The sequence below is a fragment of the Paralichthys olivaceus genome, chromosome 4 (genome assembly GCF_024713975.1).
Source record: "Paralichthys olivaceus isolate ysfri-2021 chromosome 4, ASM2471397v2, whole genome shotgun sequence".
Classification (NCBI taxonomy): domain Eukaryota; kingdom Metazoa; phylum Chordata; class Actinopteri; order Pleuronectiformes; family Paralichthyidae; genus Paralichthys; species Paralichthys olivaceus.
This window is the reverse complement of record NC_091096.1, coordinates 19,019,006-19,034,438: the sequence shown is the minus strand read 5'-3', so window position 1 is coordinate 19,034,438 and position 15,433 is coordinate 19,019,006. Positions and strand designations below refer to the sequence as shown.

Genomic DNA, 15,433 nt, shown 5'->3' with positions numbered 1-15,433 from the left:
ACAGTTTGCAACCATGTTCCCTGGGGCAGGTAGTGAAGTGTCACACCTCATCTCCATCAGTTGCTCAAGTTGCTGTCTCAACACTTGTTAGCTGACTTGATGAGCTTGCAACTGAAGCAACTTTTAAACCACCCCAGGCTGGTGTCACCAGTGATTCATCCGATGTTGCCTTCTCTTTGTTTATTGTTTACATGATTATTTCTTCACTTTGTTAATGGTCAAATGAAGTTTTAATGTAATGAAATAATGAAGAGAGTGTTCTGTATTTGTGTACATTTGTAGTGGTATTTTTACTCATTTTATTAGAGTAAATTCATTTTCTGTCTATGGACAATCAGTTAATTAAAACAAAGTAATGGGAATATTTACATCAGATATTTTTTAATCTGTCGATAGCAAGTTCCCCAAACTTATGGAAGTCACATAAGGGATGAAGCAGTTACTGGGTCTCATGGTGTAACATGGTAAAGTTCCTTTTGGTTACATATAATGTTTCCCTCTGTAATTACCCAAATTACCCTCTTGTTTGGTTGAAACAACAGGAGACAATATTTTTTCCTGACTCTCAGACATTTCTTGATGATTGTTCTGCTGTAATGTGACAAGTTGTTTGTTTTGTGTTATTTTACATATCATTGGATTTGTTGTTTATATATGAATATTTGATTTATTTATTTAAGGTTTCATTGAAACTTGCATAACAGGAAGATTTCATTTTTAGGAAGCTAAAACTTCTCTTCTTCACAGCAATGTTCACATTTGTTATTATTCCTAATGAATATATTATTTTAATATACAATTTGGTGAAATTACTTCAGTTTGTGTATCAGTACTTTTTGAACATTTTAAAAATACCATGATAATACTGATAACCATTATAATTTTGGTCACTAACGTCACGATAGAACGTTTTCACACTGGTTTGTCTCTAGTCACATAGTAAATTGTGACAGTACAGGTAAAGGACTGCAACATTTAAACAGCTGCCTAAGTCAGGACCATTTTCTGTGGACAAATCACTTATTTAACTTGAAACTGTGATCTGTGATGTAGACAATCTGCACTAAAAAGGCTTTGCAGTAGTTTATCATTGGTCTAATCCTCTGCACATTGATCATTAGTGATCCAACTTAAGACTCACAGGTGGAGTTAGTCATGTACATGCTGTCACAGACACAGAAACAGTGACTCTCCTCATGTTCCCTCTCTCCTTTGTCCTTTGCTTTCAGGAACCATGAGACCAGTGCAGAGGAACTTCTACGAGCCCTCGTCAGCCCCGGGTAAAGGAGTGGTGTGGGAGTGGGAGAACGACAACGGCTCATGGACGCCCTACGACATGGAGATCTGTGTGACCATCCAGAACGCCTATGAAAAGCAGCACCCCTGGCTGGACCTGACCTCTCTGGGCTTCTGCTACCTCATCGACTTCAACAGCATGTCTCAGACCAACAGGCAGAGTCAGCGCAAGCGACGCCTGCGGAGACGCATGGACCTGGCCTACCCGCTCATCATGGGCTCCATCCCCAAATCGCAGTCCTGGCCTGTCGGAGCCAGCTCTGGCCAGCCCTGCTCCTGCCAGCAGTGCATCCTGGTCAACAGTACGAGAGCCGCCTCCAATGCTATTCTGGCTTCTCAGCGACGTAAGCTATACGGAGTGATGGCGGGCAACACAGGCGCTACAGGAACCCTCACTGTAGTGCGGCAGAGCAATACTTTCGCCGGGACCTCCCTCTGGTCTCCGACATCTGCCTCCTCCGGCACCAACAATAATAACATAAGTGTGGGAGGTGGGCAAGCCAAAGCTGAACAGGTGCAGTTGCCACTGTACGCTGCCAACTTCCCCTGTTCCCCTGTGATGCCATCTCTTTCATCCGCCCACGGCCACCACGCTCTCACCATCAACGGACAGAACAACCTGAACCGGCCTGGCACCCAGCGCATTTCCATGGGCACTGCCAGAGGAGCCATCCCACCAGGGTAATTAAGTTGAATTTACAGTTCAGCTTAGCGGAGAGACAGCCTCCCTCTCTGCCTGTCTGCTTCACAAAGCTTCAGCCTGCATGTGTCTGGTGTTTTGTTCTCAGTCATTTCTCTCCCTGCTGATTAATAACGTGCTGATCAGATCTGCAGAAAAGAAAACCTTGGGTCCAGCTGATTCTCCTAAAACTAAGGAGGAAGAACCCTGCCCATATGTGTGCCTGCTATGGTTTCTGCTCTGTAATGAGCTTATGTCGGCACCAACAGGCGCAAAATCCTGCAGCTCCTCGGGATCATTGTGTCGCTTCTGCTTTGAACTAATTTGTTACTATCACACTGCTGTGGTTGTTGTGTCACAGGGATGTGAAAGAGTCTGACATCGTTTATGTGGTAGTTCTGGATGTGTGTGTGTGTGTGACTGTCTTTGTTGTATGGCGCGGGTGTGTGTGAAGCGGGGGTTCTGGTGTAGCTTTGGAAACCTATTTGCCATGGAGGCAGAGCTCCACTGGGGAAGGATGAATAATGGATCAAGGAAAAATCGGAGCTTCAGCAGAGCGCTCTGACCTCAGAGCGATTCAGCGAAAGGAGCCGAGGAGAAGAAGTGTGTCTACTGTTGTAACTGATACTTCAGTCCCCTATCCTGCTTTCTTTTACTAAAATAACCCCTCTCCTGATCTAATTTGATTCCATTTTGCTCTCTCCGCTCATGGGGAGAGGCACACTTACTGCATGTTTGAATAATACTGTCCTTCACCCAGGCACACACGCTTTTGCTCTCTGTGGCCTAATTCTGCACAGGGAAACGTATTGCTCTTCATAGCAGGCCATGTTTCATCTGCTGGAGTGATCCGTGCAAAAGGTCTGCACGACGGAGAAAGCCAGGATGGGATGGACCCACTCAGGGACGTTATCCTCTGTGTTGTAAACAGTTCGGTGACTTTTTCACCTCGCACCACAAAGGGCTTTATAAGGGAGATGGAGAGAGCGAAAGTGTGAGAGAGAGGAAGAGACGGGGGGGTGAGGGTAAGGCAGACTACGCCGGTTCCCAGGCGAGTGGCTCGACACACAGGAAGAGTGTGGTTGCCATGCAAACAGTAGGACATGTGAGATCACAAACACACACGAAAATGTGAACTCCTTCGCACTAAGCCACAAGTGTGCTACAGACAGATAGCAGAGGAACCCACACACAAATGTTAAACATCAGATCTGTTTTTTCACACACCCACACCCTAATATAACTGGTGCTGCGTGCAAGGAAGGTATTTTTCACAGTGCAGCTTGTTTACACAAGTTACATCCATGATTACAGGTCTGTTCTTACCAGATTAATATAAAAAGTCATTATGATTAAAATGAAATATAATCCTGCATATGATTGAGTTCATATTTGCATAAACCAACACAGCACGGTGTGTGTGTGTTTTTTATGACCTGTGTATCATTGATGAGGCTGCAGTTCAGATATTGATTGTTTTATTTGTGTGGGGGGGGGTACATGCATCTGTCTTGCCAGCACAAATATTAGAATTGGCACCATCTGCTGGCTCGTGTCAACACATCAGTTGATCTTATTACCAGGGCGACACAGCCCACTACATCACCACCTGCCTTTACGTGTTGCCTGCTGTAAACTGAGGACCCGTGGTTAGTGAAACAAGGTTGTGTGTGGTGATGACAGACATTTATCTTGAATGATTTGTATCATTAAGGTCACGCAGCTTTTTTACACTGATGCGTGTCAGGAGAGATTACTATGATGGATATTTTCCTCATTTACAGGGCTGGACAATAAAACAATAGCAATAATTGAGGAGGTATAACACACGATTGTTCAAACTTAGATTTGTAAAATGTTCTGCTGTTTATCATATGTTTGTCATTCTCCACTCATGAAGAAGAGTTTAAAACCACAACCTTTTCTCAGAGGCAAAGATCTGTAGGTAAATCTACTTTCTTACAGGGTGGAATACTGTAGTCTAACTCGTCATTTCTTCTTCTAATATACATAATATGTAAACCACAGTTTCTCAGTATGAGATTCCTTGTCCTGAAGTGAGAAGTGATGAATTACAGTTATATTTCCATTTAAGAAAGATAAACAGACACTGTATGTAGTGGGACCAAAAGCAGAAGATGATCTACAGGGGAATTTTTTTGTTTTCAGTTCTGTTCTGTTCTGTCAGTCAAACCACATCCTCTTGTCTCTGTTAAGATCTACGCTCCTTTTTCATTTCTCTCTGTAAAAAGCCTTAACGGTGTGGAGACAGGGGAAGGATTAAAGGGAAGAAGAAGAAGTCCAGTGTTCTTCAGACAGAAGGAGATAAAAGCTTCGGAGCAGAGTGTGTTTACATGCGCGTGCCGCTGCTGGCTGTGTTTACGAGCTGCTCGTGTTCCGACTGCTCGTTTTTGAGTTTTGACTGGAGGGCTGTGAGTGGAGTGCAGAGATCATTACTCTTCAGTGGGCTGCCTCAGCGCTCAGCTGTGGCTCTCCCCCATAAGACAAAAATTAATATTGAAATTAATGAATAAATCATGAAGAGCTCATCCGGACCAAACTGATGCAATTTGGAAATTGTTGGTGTCATTATTGCTTATTCTCAAGGCGTTTCAGGTGCATTGTAAAGTGTATTACCCCCACGTTGTATCTCACACACACACACACACACACACACACACACACACACACACACACACACACACACAGTTGTAGCAGGGGGATAGGGTTTGCCTCTACCTCCACTCCCCACATCAATATGCAATTAAGTACTCTTGCCGCTCCCTCGCTCCGACCCCCCTCTCACTATCTTTGTGGTGCATAATAAACAGATGAGGAGATATTAGTCCACCGTCAGCACTTTCCTAACTAGGCCTAATGTGCTCTCTCTCTATTTGGGGAATCACATTGCTCTCAGTCTGATTAAGTCCTCCAGGCAGGCAGGAGGTTCCCTCAGGAGAGGAAGGATGATGCTGAGCAGGAGTCAGAGGAGGGACAGCGACCCTCGTGCTGTGACCTGACCCGATGAGGGCCGTGATGAATGTGCTGTTAAATAGTTAGCTAATCAAGTGGCTGGATTTGTCACTTAACTCCACTGGTTTTAGGTCAGAAGTTACAACTTAAGATGTGAAAAATTGTGCCATATGAGATTCTTTTGACCTGAGTGTCTTAAATCAAAGATTCGGGTGTAGCCAGACATCACCTTTTTATGCCTCTGCCGGCAACAGCCAGAGGCAAGAGGCATAATGCTTTCATCCATCCGTCCCATACTTGAGCACAATATCTAAAGAGTGCCTTGAGTGAATTTCTAAAACTTTGACACAAATATTCAGTTTGACTCATGGATGAACTGGTGAAATGTTGAAGGTCAATGTCAGTGTAACCTCATAAATCAAATATTTTGCTTTTTGAACGCGATATGTCAGTAACACCTCCAGGGAATCCTTTCAAATTATTATATTCCAGTGGTCAAAGATCATGGTGACCTCACATCAGTCTGGAAATACAGTATGTAGACTTAAACAGCACTCAATTAGGACGCATACAACCGCGGGACAGTAAGTCTAGTTTTCCATGAAGAGAAGATGGACAGAAGGGAGCAGGGAAGTGAAAAATTAGAGTTGGCAGGGCGAAAGAAATGCAGAGGTGACAAGGTTCAGTCAGAGTTTTTTTTTGAAAGTGCTTCATAAAAACTGAAGTGCTGGACCTGCAGTGTTGCAGCAGAGATGCAAAACGTCTCTTTATAGTGATGAAAAAGGAATAACCGGTCATAAGATCTGAGAATGAGACAAGAGAGCATGTCATTAAGGATGGGAACTGGATTCAATTTCTTAGCATTGAGATCAGAGATTAGTCATTATAAAGGACTGGGATGCGCTGCTAGATTTGCAATGATGTTTTCTTCAAATTAACGCCACAGAGAAGGGAGGAAGAGGAAAGAGTAAAAGCCTGAGTTAAACCCTGGAAGTCATGCAGCATTAGGGATTGTCAGCAGAGTGTAAGGAAGGTGACATGTGTCTTAAACCCCAAAGCTCGAGGCGCAGCCGGGACAGACGGGGTCAGTGCCTCCAGAGGTGCACATTTCTAAAAAAGAGAAGAGCTTAGCTTCGTGCATAATGAGATGGAGGATGGCAGCTGCACACGGGGCTGCTGGTGGAGGGCACAGCCTTGTATGGAAGCTGCAGTGCACAGACAGGTCCTCACAGGCTCTATAAAAAAGAATGTGATGCAGCACAATAGGGACATTGCTTGCAAGACGTGGGTCTATCTGTTCTTATGAAAATAAACTGTAGATTACAGTGTTGGGTTGTGTCTTTCAGTCAGTAGCAGATAATGATTTGTGTTTTACTGTTACATTAGCATATTTATTATGCAATACCACAGTGAACACAGTGAGATCTTTGCTTGAATTGGAAGTAATAAAGATAAGAAGCATTCTTATTTAATGTTATGTTACACATCCTTAACAGATCTTCTGTATTAATTGTTTATACAAGTGTGTATTATGTGCACAATGAGCAGAACATGCACAATGTGCAGACCGTGCACAATGAGGCAGGGTTAAGGGCTCTCGTGTTGTGTTGTCCCACTCTCTGGGAACATCCCAAATTATACATGCACTCATAAAGGTGGCCATCTTTTTGTCCACATTGTGTTTTGATTTGATTCAGACCTAATTGCTGTATAAACAAAGGAGGAACTCAGGAATTCGTTTTTATTGAGCAATAAATTCAGGTTTTTCTCTTTTGGTATCCTCCTCCTCCCACGTTTTCCTCAGTGAAAATCAAACACTGACTTCAGTTTCCAGATAGACACAGTAGCCTGCCTACCTCCTGACTCAAACCAGTGTTTCCACTGAGTGATGGGCGGCTGTGTACCGTGAAGTATCGACTGCTGTGTTTTCGTTATGAGCGCAGACTGCAGCTGCAGACAACATGTCAGCTCCCCAGATATGAAGCCTAAGCATCTGGAGCGCCACCTGGAGGCTGCTTAGGACATAGGTCATAAATCCTAGCTCTTAGTGGAAGGGGGAAGGGGCAGGTACAAGGAAATGTAAAATAAAATGTTCTCCAAGATAATTTCATTTTAGGTAGTTGTTATTGCTTTGAAATATGTTCAAGTGATTTTGGTAAGTTTGGTTATAGTTATTTAATGCTATAAAAATGGGGGAACATGATTGACAGTGGAGACTGACTCACTATTGGTCGAGAGGCAAAAGATGGCGGTATCCGTATCCAGGCTATTTTGGCTTCATTTCTGTACAGTATAGTGGAGACACAATGTCAATCTTTATTAATGGAGTTTTTTGTGCACATTTAATGTCACTTGTGGGCAGTAGCAGAAACTTTCAAGAGCAACAGTGAAATCTTAACACATTGCTAAGTTGATATCACTGACATGTTAGCATATTATAATAGTTACCTGTTCACTCATGTGGCTGACATAGAGCAACATTATGTGGAGGTGTGTTGTTTAGTTAATTTTGTCTGTTATCAACTGATCAGAAAAAATCTGTGGTTCTAAAGCAGCCAATTGTCTCTGTCTCTGTTAGCTGGGCAGGAATTGTACAGAGAGTTTCAGATGCTGTCATAAGAAATAACACTCATGGTAACTTAAATCTTGATGCTGCATGAAATGATTTGATGTCATGGTTGACCAGGTGTCTCACATCTGGTGCTGGTAACCACGTCTGCTGCAGTTTATGTGTTGCTTCTTTACCAAATTGTATTATGTTTTAAAAAGATTTATTTCTAATCAAAGAATCTAACATTTCCATCCAATGTTTTAACGTTGATTGATCTTCCAGCTTTGCCTGTGACTTGTCAGTGTTAAACCTGAGGAAAGGAGTGCTCCTGTAATCAGTCATTCTGTGGCCCCTGCTGCAGGCTGCTGGTTGAGAGTCACTGACTCGTGCGCTCATATTAATTCCCCGAGTGCTTTTGTCCGCTCTGCTCCACAGATCTTGAGGCGTGCACAAGTCAACTGTCTTTGTCATCCGTGTTTGTCATGAACTGCAGCCGCTCCAAATGTCATCCTGAATCAGGCTCTGCTGCGCTGCTTTGTACATGAGTCAAGCTGTCTCGTCCCATCGCAGTTGTCTGTGTCTCTTTGGTGAAGCGCATGTGACATTTTAACTTGAGAGGTTTTTTTGGCAATGCAGAGCATAACTTGCTCCTGTTCTCTGTTTTCTCAGCTGTGGCGTAATGGGCAGTGGACTACTTATTGTCCATTTTAGAGGTCAGGAGGTCAATTCAAAATATAGAATTATAAATATATATTAAGTTTTATAAAAAAGAGAAAAAATATATAATAATCCCCAACACATAGAGGAGATGACTGTTTCTAAATAATTGGTTTTCTGTTGACCTTTCTCCCTACAGCCACTAGAATGAATCTATGATGTCAGCAGGTCCCTTATATGGTAGTTAGGTCCTTTATTTCTTTAGTACTACTGTATTTAACTCTTTGTTTCTTTCCTCTGCTAGTGTCCCTGCCCTACCAGTAAAGAACCTGACTGGATCGGGACCAGTACACCCAGCACTAGCAGGTACAGACAAAATCTGATCTCTAGAATCTGTTTGGAAATCAGCTAAAAGTATTATTTTATAAGTTCAGTGCTTTTTTTGCTCAATATGTCTACTCATATTTATCTAGACATTCACAATTAGTGTTCTTTTCCACTCTTGTGTGTGTGTGTATGGGTTTGTGTGTGTGTCTGTGTGCGTGTGCTGTACATATGCGTCAGGTATGACAGGTATCCTGATGTGCGCTGCAGGTCTGCCGGTTTGCCTGACGCGGGCTCCCAAGCCAATACTGCACCCACCACCTATTAACAAGAGCGACATGAAGCCTGTGCCGGGGATCAACGGCATGCGCCGCAAAACCAAGAAGAAGCACCTGAGAAGAGGTAAGATGGAGGGAAGGGAGGGGAGGAGGAAATCATACAAAGAGCAAATGGAAACAAACCAATCACTGACATGCAGCAGATGTTCTCGTTCCTGCCAAGATTCGCAGGATGCTTTCACTTCAGCTGTCTGTTGTTTAGTGTGCAAACAAAACCAAAGCTCTTTTTGTTGTGATCAACAGTCTCTTATTGCTATTTAAATACCTCCCATTTAAGCGCCATATGGGTGTTACAATAAATCCACCTCACCCAGTGCTGCTGATAATTTGTAGCATTCCTGTACCTTTTCAAACGGCTCCACTAAAATGTAACGATGATCACTGGTTTCACATTAAATACTAAATGCAGTGAAATAGATGTTGGAACATATGCAGATTGACAGAGGCAGTTGTAAGGAAAGTAATTAACAAGGGACTGTTGTACTGAGGTGGTTTCAGAGGAGATCTGGTGTTCGGTTGGATCGTTCTCAGCTTAAATAAGTGCCGGTCGATGGAAACCGTGGAAACCGCCGGCTTCCCAAGGGAGTCTTTGTCCTAATTGATCAGTGAGGCTGCTGGATCTCCATCCCTGCACTGTACTCGTCCTCTCAGTCAGCCCTTTCCTATAGTATCCTGGGAACTAAATTCATATTATATGATAATTGTAAGAGCTTGTCATACAATTCAACAAACTGCATGTGGAGAATGTCGTTTGCAAGCAGTTCTCTCATGACACTTATTCTGAAAATCATTAACTTGTGAAGACAGCTGACTGAATCCGAACAAGACTAACTATACCAGCTCTATAGAGGCTGTGTAGGAAGTGCTAGAGTCGCACTGGGAACAGAATCCTGCTCTGGCAACAACATACTCTGCAAAATCAGGCTATTTATAACATAAATATGTATATGCTAAGCAATAGATATCAAGTTGGCAGCGTCTTGGTTGTTTCCAAAGCACAGACGGTGCAGTGAAGAGGCTCAGATTTCCAGGCATCTCATGTCCTCTACTCTGCTGTAGATAATCGTCACAATTCAAAAACTTTATTATTATTGTGCTAGCACAACAAAATTGAGTAAGGTGTCATCGTCAAATCACATGAGCTTGTATTAAAGATTTGCAAATGGGGATATAAAGGTGTAGAAAATAGGCCACTATATAATAAAAATACAAAAGTAAGCTAAATAAGTGTAAAATCTTTAATTAAATATAATTCAACACAAGTGGAGATAACACAACCTGCACAATCCCTATGATGTGCACTTTTCTCATGTTCATCCATTCTCAGATAAACGTGTCTCCAGTAAATGCATTGTGTTGTGTGGTAAAGCCTTTTTTGTTTGTATTTTTTTTGTCTGCAAGCCAATTGAATTTAGTTCCATTTTACTACTGTCTATAGTGAAGTATATTTTAATGCTTTGTTTTGGATGGTATTTAAAGAACAAATCCATCTGGCTGCATTTAGCAACCTGACATTTGCTAATTGGCACAGAATGTTCAATTCTTGGCTTTGCAAACACCCAAAGTATTAGACTTTACCCCTAAGGAACCATTGGATATCTGCAAACTTCATGATAATATTCAACATTCATATACAATATACAAATGTGATCATCATGGTGGTGATGGAGAAGGTTTCAGGAGATCACCAAATATTTCATATCTGGACCGAGGTAGCAGACCAACTGCCATCATAAAAGCCTTTGCTAGCATGTTGCTGAAAATTAGTTTGTCTCTTTTCCCCTCTAATTATCAACATGGTCCTCGGTTGTTTTAGATAAAACACTGGACAAGATTAAGATAATGTGGGTATTTAAAACAAGTAACCGACGACACAATTGTTGGTGCAGTCTGCAGAGAGAGCCTGAACTGAAACATAGTGGAGGACTGTGAGGGGGATGGAGATGTGGTTTTACTCATGCAGGGAGATTTATTCTGCTCTGCTTTCTGTGCAGAAAAAAGGTCAGAGAGGATTTTGATGCGGCTAATAAAGCCATCAAATAGAAAAAGTGTAAAAAAAGCATGAATGTTTCTCCTCCTTCCTTCTGTTTTCTCTCCTCCCTTACTTCACAGCTCTCTGCCTCGTCTGTCTTTCCTACGCCAGATACCGTAACTTTATTTTTTTGATTAGGTAGTCTTGCCAGTCAGGCAGACGTTCTCTCCCTCTGTTCTGTTCACTGGCTATCCCTCAAATGAACAAACAAAGGCTCCAGGGGAAAAGAGGTTGCCTCTAAGCGTATTAGGGGTGTAAGCTGTGGGTGTGCTCTCAGCCATGCTTGCACTCAGGGATTATCAGAGAGTGTGGGGATGGCTGGTTGTTACGTGGCAGTTTGAAGGTGACCTCCTCTCTAACATCATGGACACACACACACACATACATATACATATACATATATATATATGTATATATATATGTATGTGTGTCACTCATATACACACTCAAACTCATTTATCATAAAATGGCGACCAGGCCTGAGTGGCTGCTGAAAGTGGTGAAAGTTTTTCATCCATCAAGATTCTCTTGTGTTCACATGACAAGCAAAAGCCATCCAGCGGTCCATCTTGTCTTTTTATTTATTGTGTGTAGGCGTCGACGAGTTTGCCTTTTCTTTGAGGGTCATTTCATCTCCCTTATGTTTTATTTTCTGACAAGGGAAAAACCCAGAGGATGTCGTGCGAAGATACACAGAGAGGATTAAAGTGGTGCCAGACGAGGTAAGAAAATGACACAAGAAAATGCAAACTTCAAAGTTTAGTGCCTCTATACCAAGAGATGCTCTCTGTCACCATTCGATATGAGGTGTGAAAATCTCATGAATACACAGTCGGGTGTAATGGCAGCTCAAATATTGTGTTTGGCTATTCCAGGATTGTACCATCTGCATGGAGAGGCTGGTCATGTCGTCGGGCTATGAAGGCGTCCTGCAGCACAAAGGCATCAAGCCAGAGCTGGTAGGCAAACTTGGCAAGTGTGGGCACATGTACCATCTGCTGTGCCTGGTGGCCATGTACAACAATGGCAATAAGGTGGGTAAAAGCTTCTGAGCCAGACATTGTTATGATGTCACTCTCAGCTCAAATGATAAACTTGCGATGTCTTGCAGCTTGACTGCGTCGCACGGCTCTGGAGAAAAGAACAGGCCTCAATATTGTTGCACACAGAGGGAGGTCTTATAGTCAGACTTACCAGCACAATACTTTGTAAGAAAAACCATCATGAATTCGCTGTTCACTTGCATTCAGCACAAATGTAATACGTGTTAATGCAGAAGATGTGAGTACATATTTAAGCTTGTATAATTATACCTAATCAACATTTCAATTGCTATTAAAAGGCCAGTTCACTCAAAAAAGAAATGTTCTTACTTGCATTTGGTGTGATCTTTATATTTATTGTGTTTGATAGATGTTTGTCAGTGCATTTCTCTCAGGATTAATAGATTGTGTTGCATTGTATTGAATTATCTATCCTTGTACCATAGATCATCATTCCTTTATCCACAGATCAACAGAAACAGTATTAGCAGTTTACTGTGAACTATTCTTCAGAGTAACCAGGATGTTATTTTTTTAAAGCTCTAGCAACAGATCTTAGAAGCAGTGGAAACAGGACATATTACTACACTGACACATTATCCCCTGTGAAATGGAAGCCCCATCGAGTTTATACGTCAGTGTCTGTTTACAGGTCTTGGGGAGTGCTACTGTATTTGTGAAAAAAATAAAGCCTGTTGTGGCTCCAGGGAGAACTGTGTGAAATCTGATGAATTGCCTCTGTCAGCGTCTGAAGTTTGAAAATGAAAAAGATTTGGTGGTGAAGAGTGAGAAAGAAGTGAACTTACCAGACCTCAAGAACCAGCTCTTTATCACTGATTGTGGCTCTTAGATCGAGGCTACGTAAGCCTAGCACTGCGTACCTGAATCACTGGCATTGTGGGTAATGCAGGAGACAGGGAAGAAGAATGCATAACAAAAAATCCTCTACTTCTGCTGCATAGATTTTTTTACTTTTAAACTTTAAAAGTGTTTTCTATGCCTGACAAATGTAAGTCCAGTATACACACTTTTTTTTTACTGTTGTCTGGGGGCAGCGTTTGTATCCAGAATATTTTGGTTTCATTTCTGGATAGCGGGAGGATATGGAAACACGTCGTCCTGACAGTTACGTGCTGTAAACCTAAAACAACAGTGAGAGCAATGAGCCTGAACCAAAACGGTTAAGTCCCAGAAAAGATAGCTAAACAATAAGCTGACATTGTCTGTAAAGCTGTGTATGGTAGAGGTTAGGGGCCGCAGGCTCAGGTGAAAATTCCCTTTGCGTTTGTATTATATATATTAAATACAAAAATTACAGTTTGGTGCATCAATTCAAGATTGTACAGTAAATGTCAGTCATGACCGTAAATTGGAATAAAGGTAGAAATGTCAAAGACAGACATCTCAAATAAAAACTGTCTTTATGGCTGCTTAGCTACCGAGGCTAGGGCAAATGTTTGATTGAAATATTGTTTGTATTTTGGGTACACTAATCCCTTAAAGCAATGTAAAATCATCAGAGTATTTATAAGCTTATTGCATCTTGCATGTCATTAATGCTATGAAATTCTGTTTATTCTTTCTGACAAACCAGGATGGCAGTCTTCAGTGCCCAACATGCAAAACCATCTATGGGGAGAAAACAGGCACCCAGCCTCCTGGGAAGATGGAGTACCACGTCATCCCCCACTGCCTACCCGGCTACCCCGACTCCAAAACCATCCGCATCGTCTACGACATTCCTGCAGGGATCCAGGTCAGAGGAATCTCCCTCCACTTAATCTGCCACGCTGCTCTTGTGGCCCGATCCACCGTCTCTGCTCTCTAAATCTGTGCTCTCCTTGCAACTGCTGCTTATCCGCTTAAATTTGACAGAAGCTTATTAGTGCAGGAAGGTGAGGGGTTGGGGCTGTGTGAGTCACTGAGGAAACAGGGATTCATAGGGATGACACCCTGGTTCTGTGCAAAGACACCCATCTATCCTTTATCGACAGCGCTTATCCTTTGAGGGGTGCAGCTGGAGTCAATCCTAGTTGATATTGCAGACAAGAGGCTGGGCGAAGACAAACTATCCAAAATCTAAAATACATGATGGTTAAAAAGAGGCTATTTTCATAATTTATTACAGATTTACTTAAGTAATATATATATATATATATATATATATATATATATACACATAAATAAAACTGAGCCTAATCTAATTAAGGTCATTTCAAATTCCATCACGTATGCAGTGGAGAGGATGTTCTTCAGCCGAGGTTTGAGTCGGTTGGTTGGTGGAGATGGCTGCATATTTTATTCTGACTGCAGAGACGACTTTTAATAGAGTCAATGAAGTGACCTTTTTAGGCCCGAGCAGCAGTCTCTCAGGGGAGAGGCTATACCAGGAGAGAGGGGGGGGGGGGTCACGTGACTGTTAAGGTTAGCTCAGCAACACTACTACCAGGGAGCGTTACTGTAGGTCTCCTGCCTCCAGTTCTCCACTCACTCGTCAGTCCACAATCTATACTATGCTCTATACATCCTGACAATAGTTGTAGTAGTAGTAGTAGTAGTGATTGTTGTAGTAGTTGTAGTAGTTGTAGTGGACTCGATGAACAACAAAATAACATTGGATAATATATTTGGTTGCAGTAACTAATGAATGATAAATAAAACTAAAGTTCTAATGTTTTCAGGTCGTCTGTCCGTCACATTCTCGTGAACACGATACCTCAAGAACTCCTCGAGATAATGTTTTCAATTTTGTTACAAATGTCCTGACACCTCTGGCAGAATTATTTCAAATTTGAAAGTTTTCAAAGATTTCAACTCTCTTTAAATGGTCACTCAAATAATAACCGATTGGATTTTGTGGTAGAGGTTCGCTGTGACCTCATGTTCTTGTGAATGTCATAAATCAGGAACACCAATAGGGAATTTCATTATATCATGTACAGGCATTCATTTAGACTCAAAGATGACCTGATTAGACCTTATATGAGTCTGAGGGGGAAAAGTATTTAGACTGAAACTACACTGGTTGGTGGAGGCGTATAAGTGCAGGACAACAACTGTTTTTGGAAGCTGCATTGATGCTTCCATTTCTCTCATTGGGCTTCTCATGTAATAAACTGGGAGACACAATCTGCCCATGCATTGAAATGATTAGAAGCAGAATGATAGAGAAAAGGCTTCATATAGCAGCTTCTTCTTTGCAACACATTATAAACTTCACTAGAAAGAATAGAAAGGAGTTTTTAAAGCTACCTACCTGTGATATGATGAGATGATTGGATATTTCCAATGGTATATCTCCCCGATGATTTAAACAGAGGCCATTGAAAATAATGAGAACAATAAAGCTCGCCCTGTGGTCGCTGTTGACATTTCATACACAATTAAGCCTTAATTGGAAGAGAAGAAGTTGTAACATTTGTTTTTGTCCTCTACATTTTCTCCAGACCAATGAGCACCCCAGCCCAGGGAAGAAATTTAGTGCGAGAGGGTTCCCTCGACACTGCTACCTCCCTGACAACGAGAAAGGCAGGAAGGTAA

The 15,433-nt window shown here is 42.0% G+C and overlaps 1 protein-coding gene across 2 annotated transcripts in view; it reads left to right on the top strand.

Annotated features, from left to right (window-relative positions):
* dtx1 (deltex 1, E3 ubiquitin ligase) overlaps positions 1 to 15,433 on the top strand; it is a 42,161-nt gene that overhangs the window by 21,830 nt on the left and 4,898 nt on the right. Inside the window, exons 3-9 of one of the 2 annotated variants that reach the window (XM_020093996.2) lie at positions 1,230 to 1,977; positions 8,461 to 8,522; positions 8,751 to 8,882; positions 11,511 to 11,572; positions 11,726 to 11,884; positions 13,488 to 13,649; positions 15,340 to 15,429. In XM_020093996.2, the coding sequence (XP_019949555.2) occupies positions 1,230 to 1,977; positions 8,461 to 8,522; positions 8,751 to 8,882; positions 11,511 to 11,572; positions 11,726 to 11,884; positions 13,488 to 13,649; positions 15,340 to 15,429 (1,415 nt within the window). Of the gene's footprint in view, positions 1 to 1,229; positions 1,978 to 8,460; positions 8,523 to 8,720; positions 8,883 to 11,510; positions 11,573 to 11,725; positions 11,885 to 13,487; positions 13,650 to 15,339; positions 15,430 to 15,433 lie in introns of both variants that reach the window. The other variant, XM_020093994.2, reaches the window with a different exon arrangement.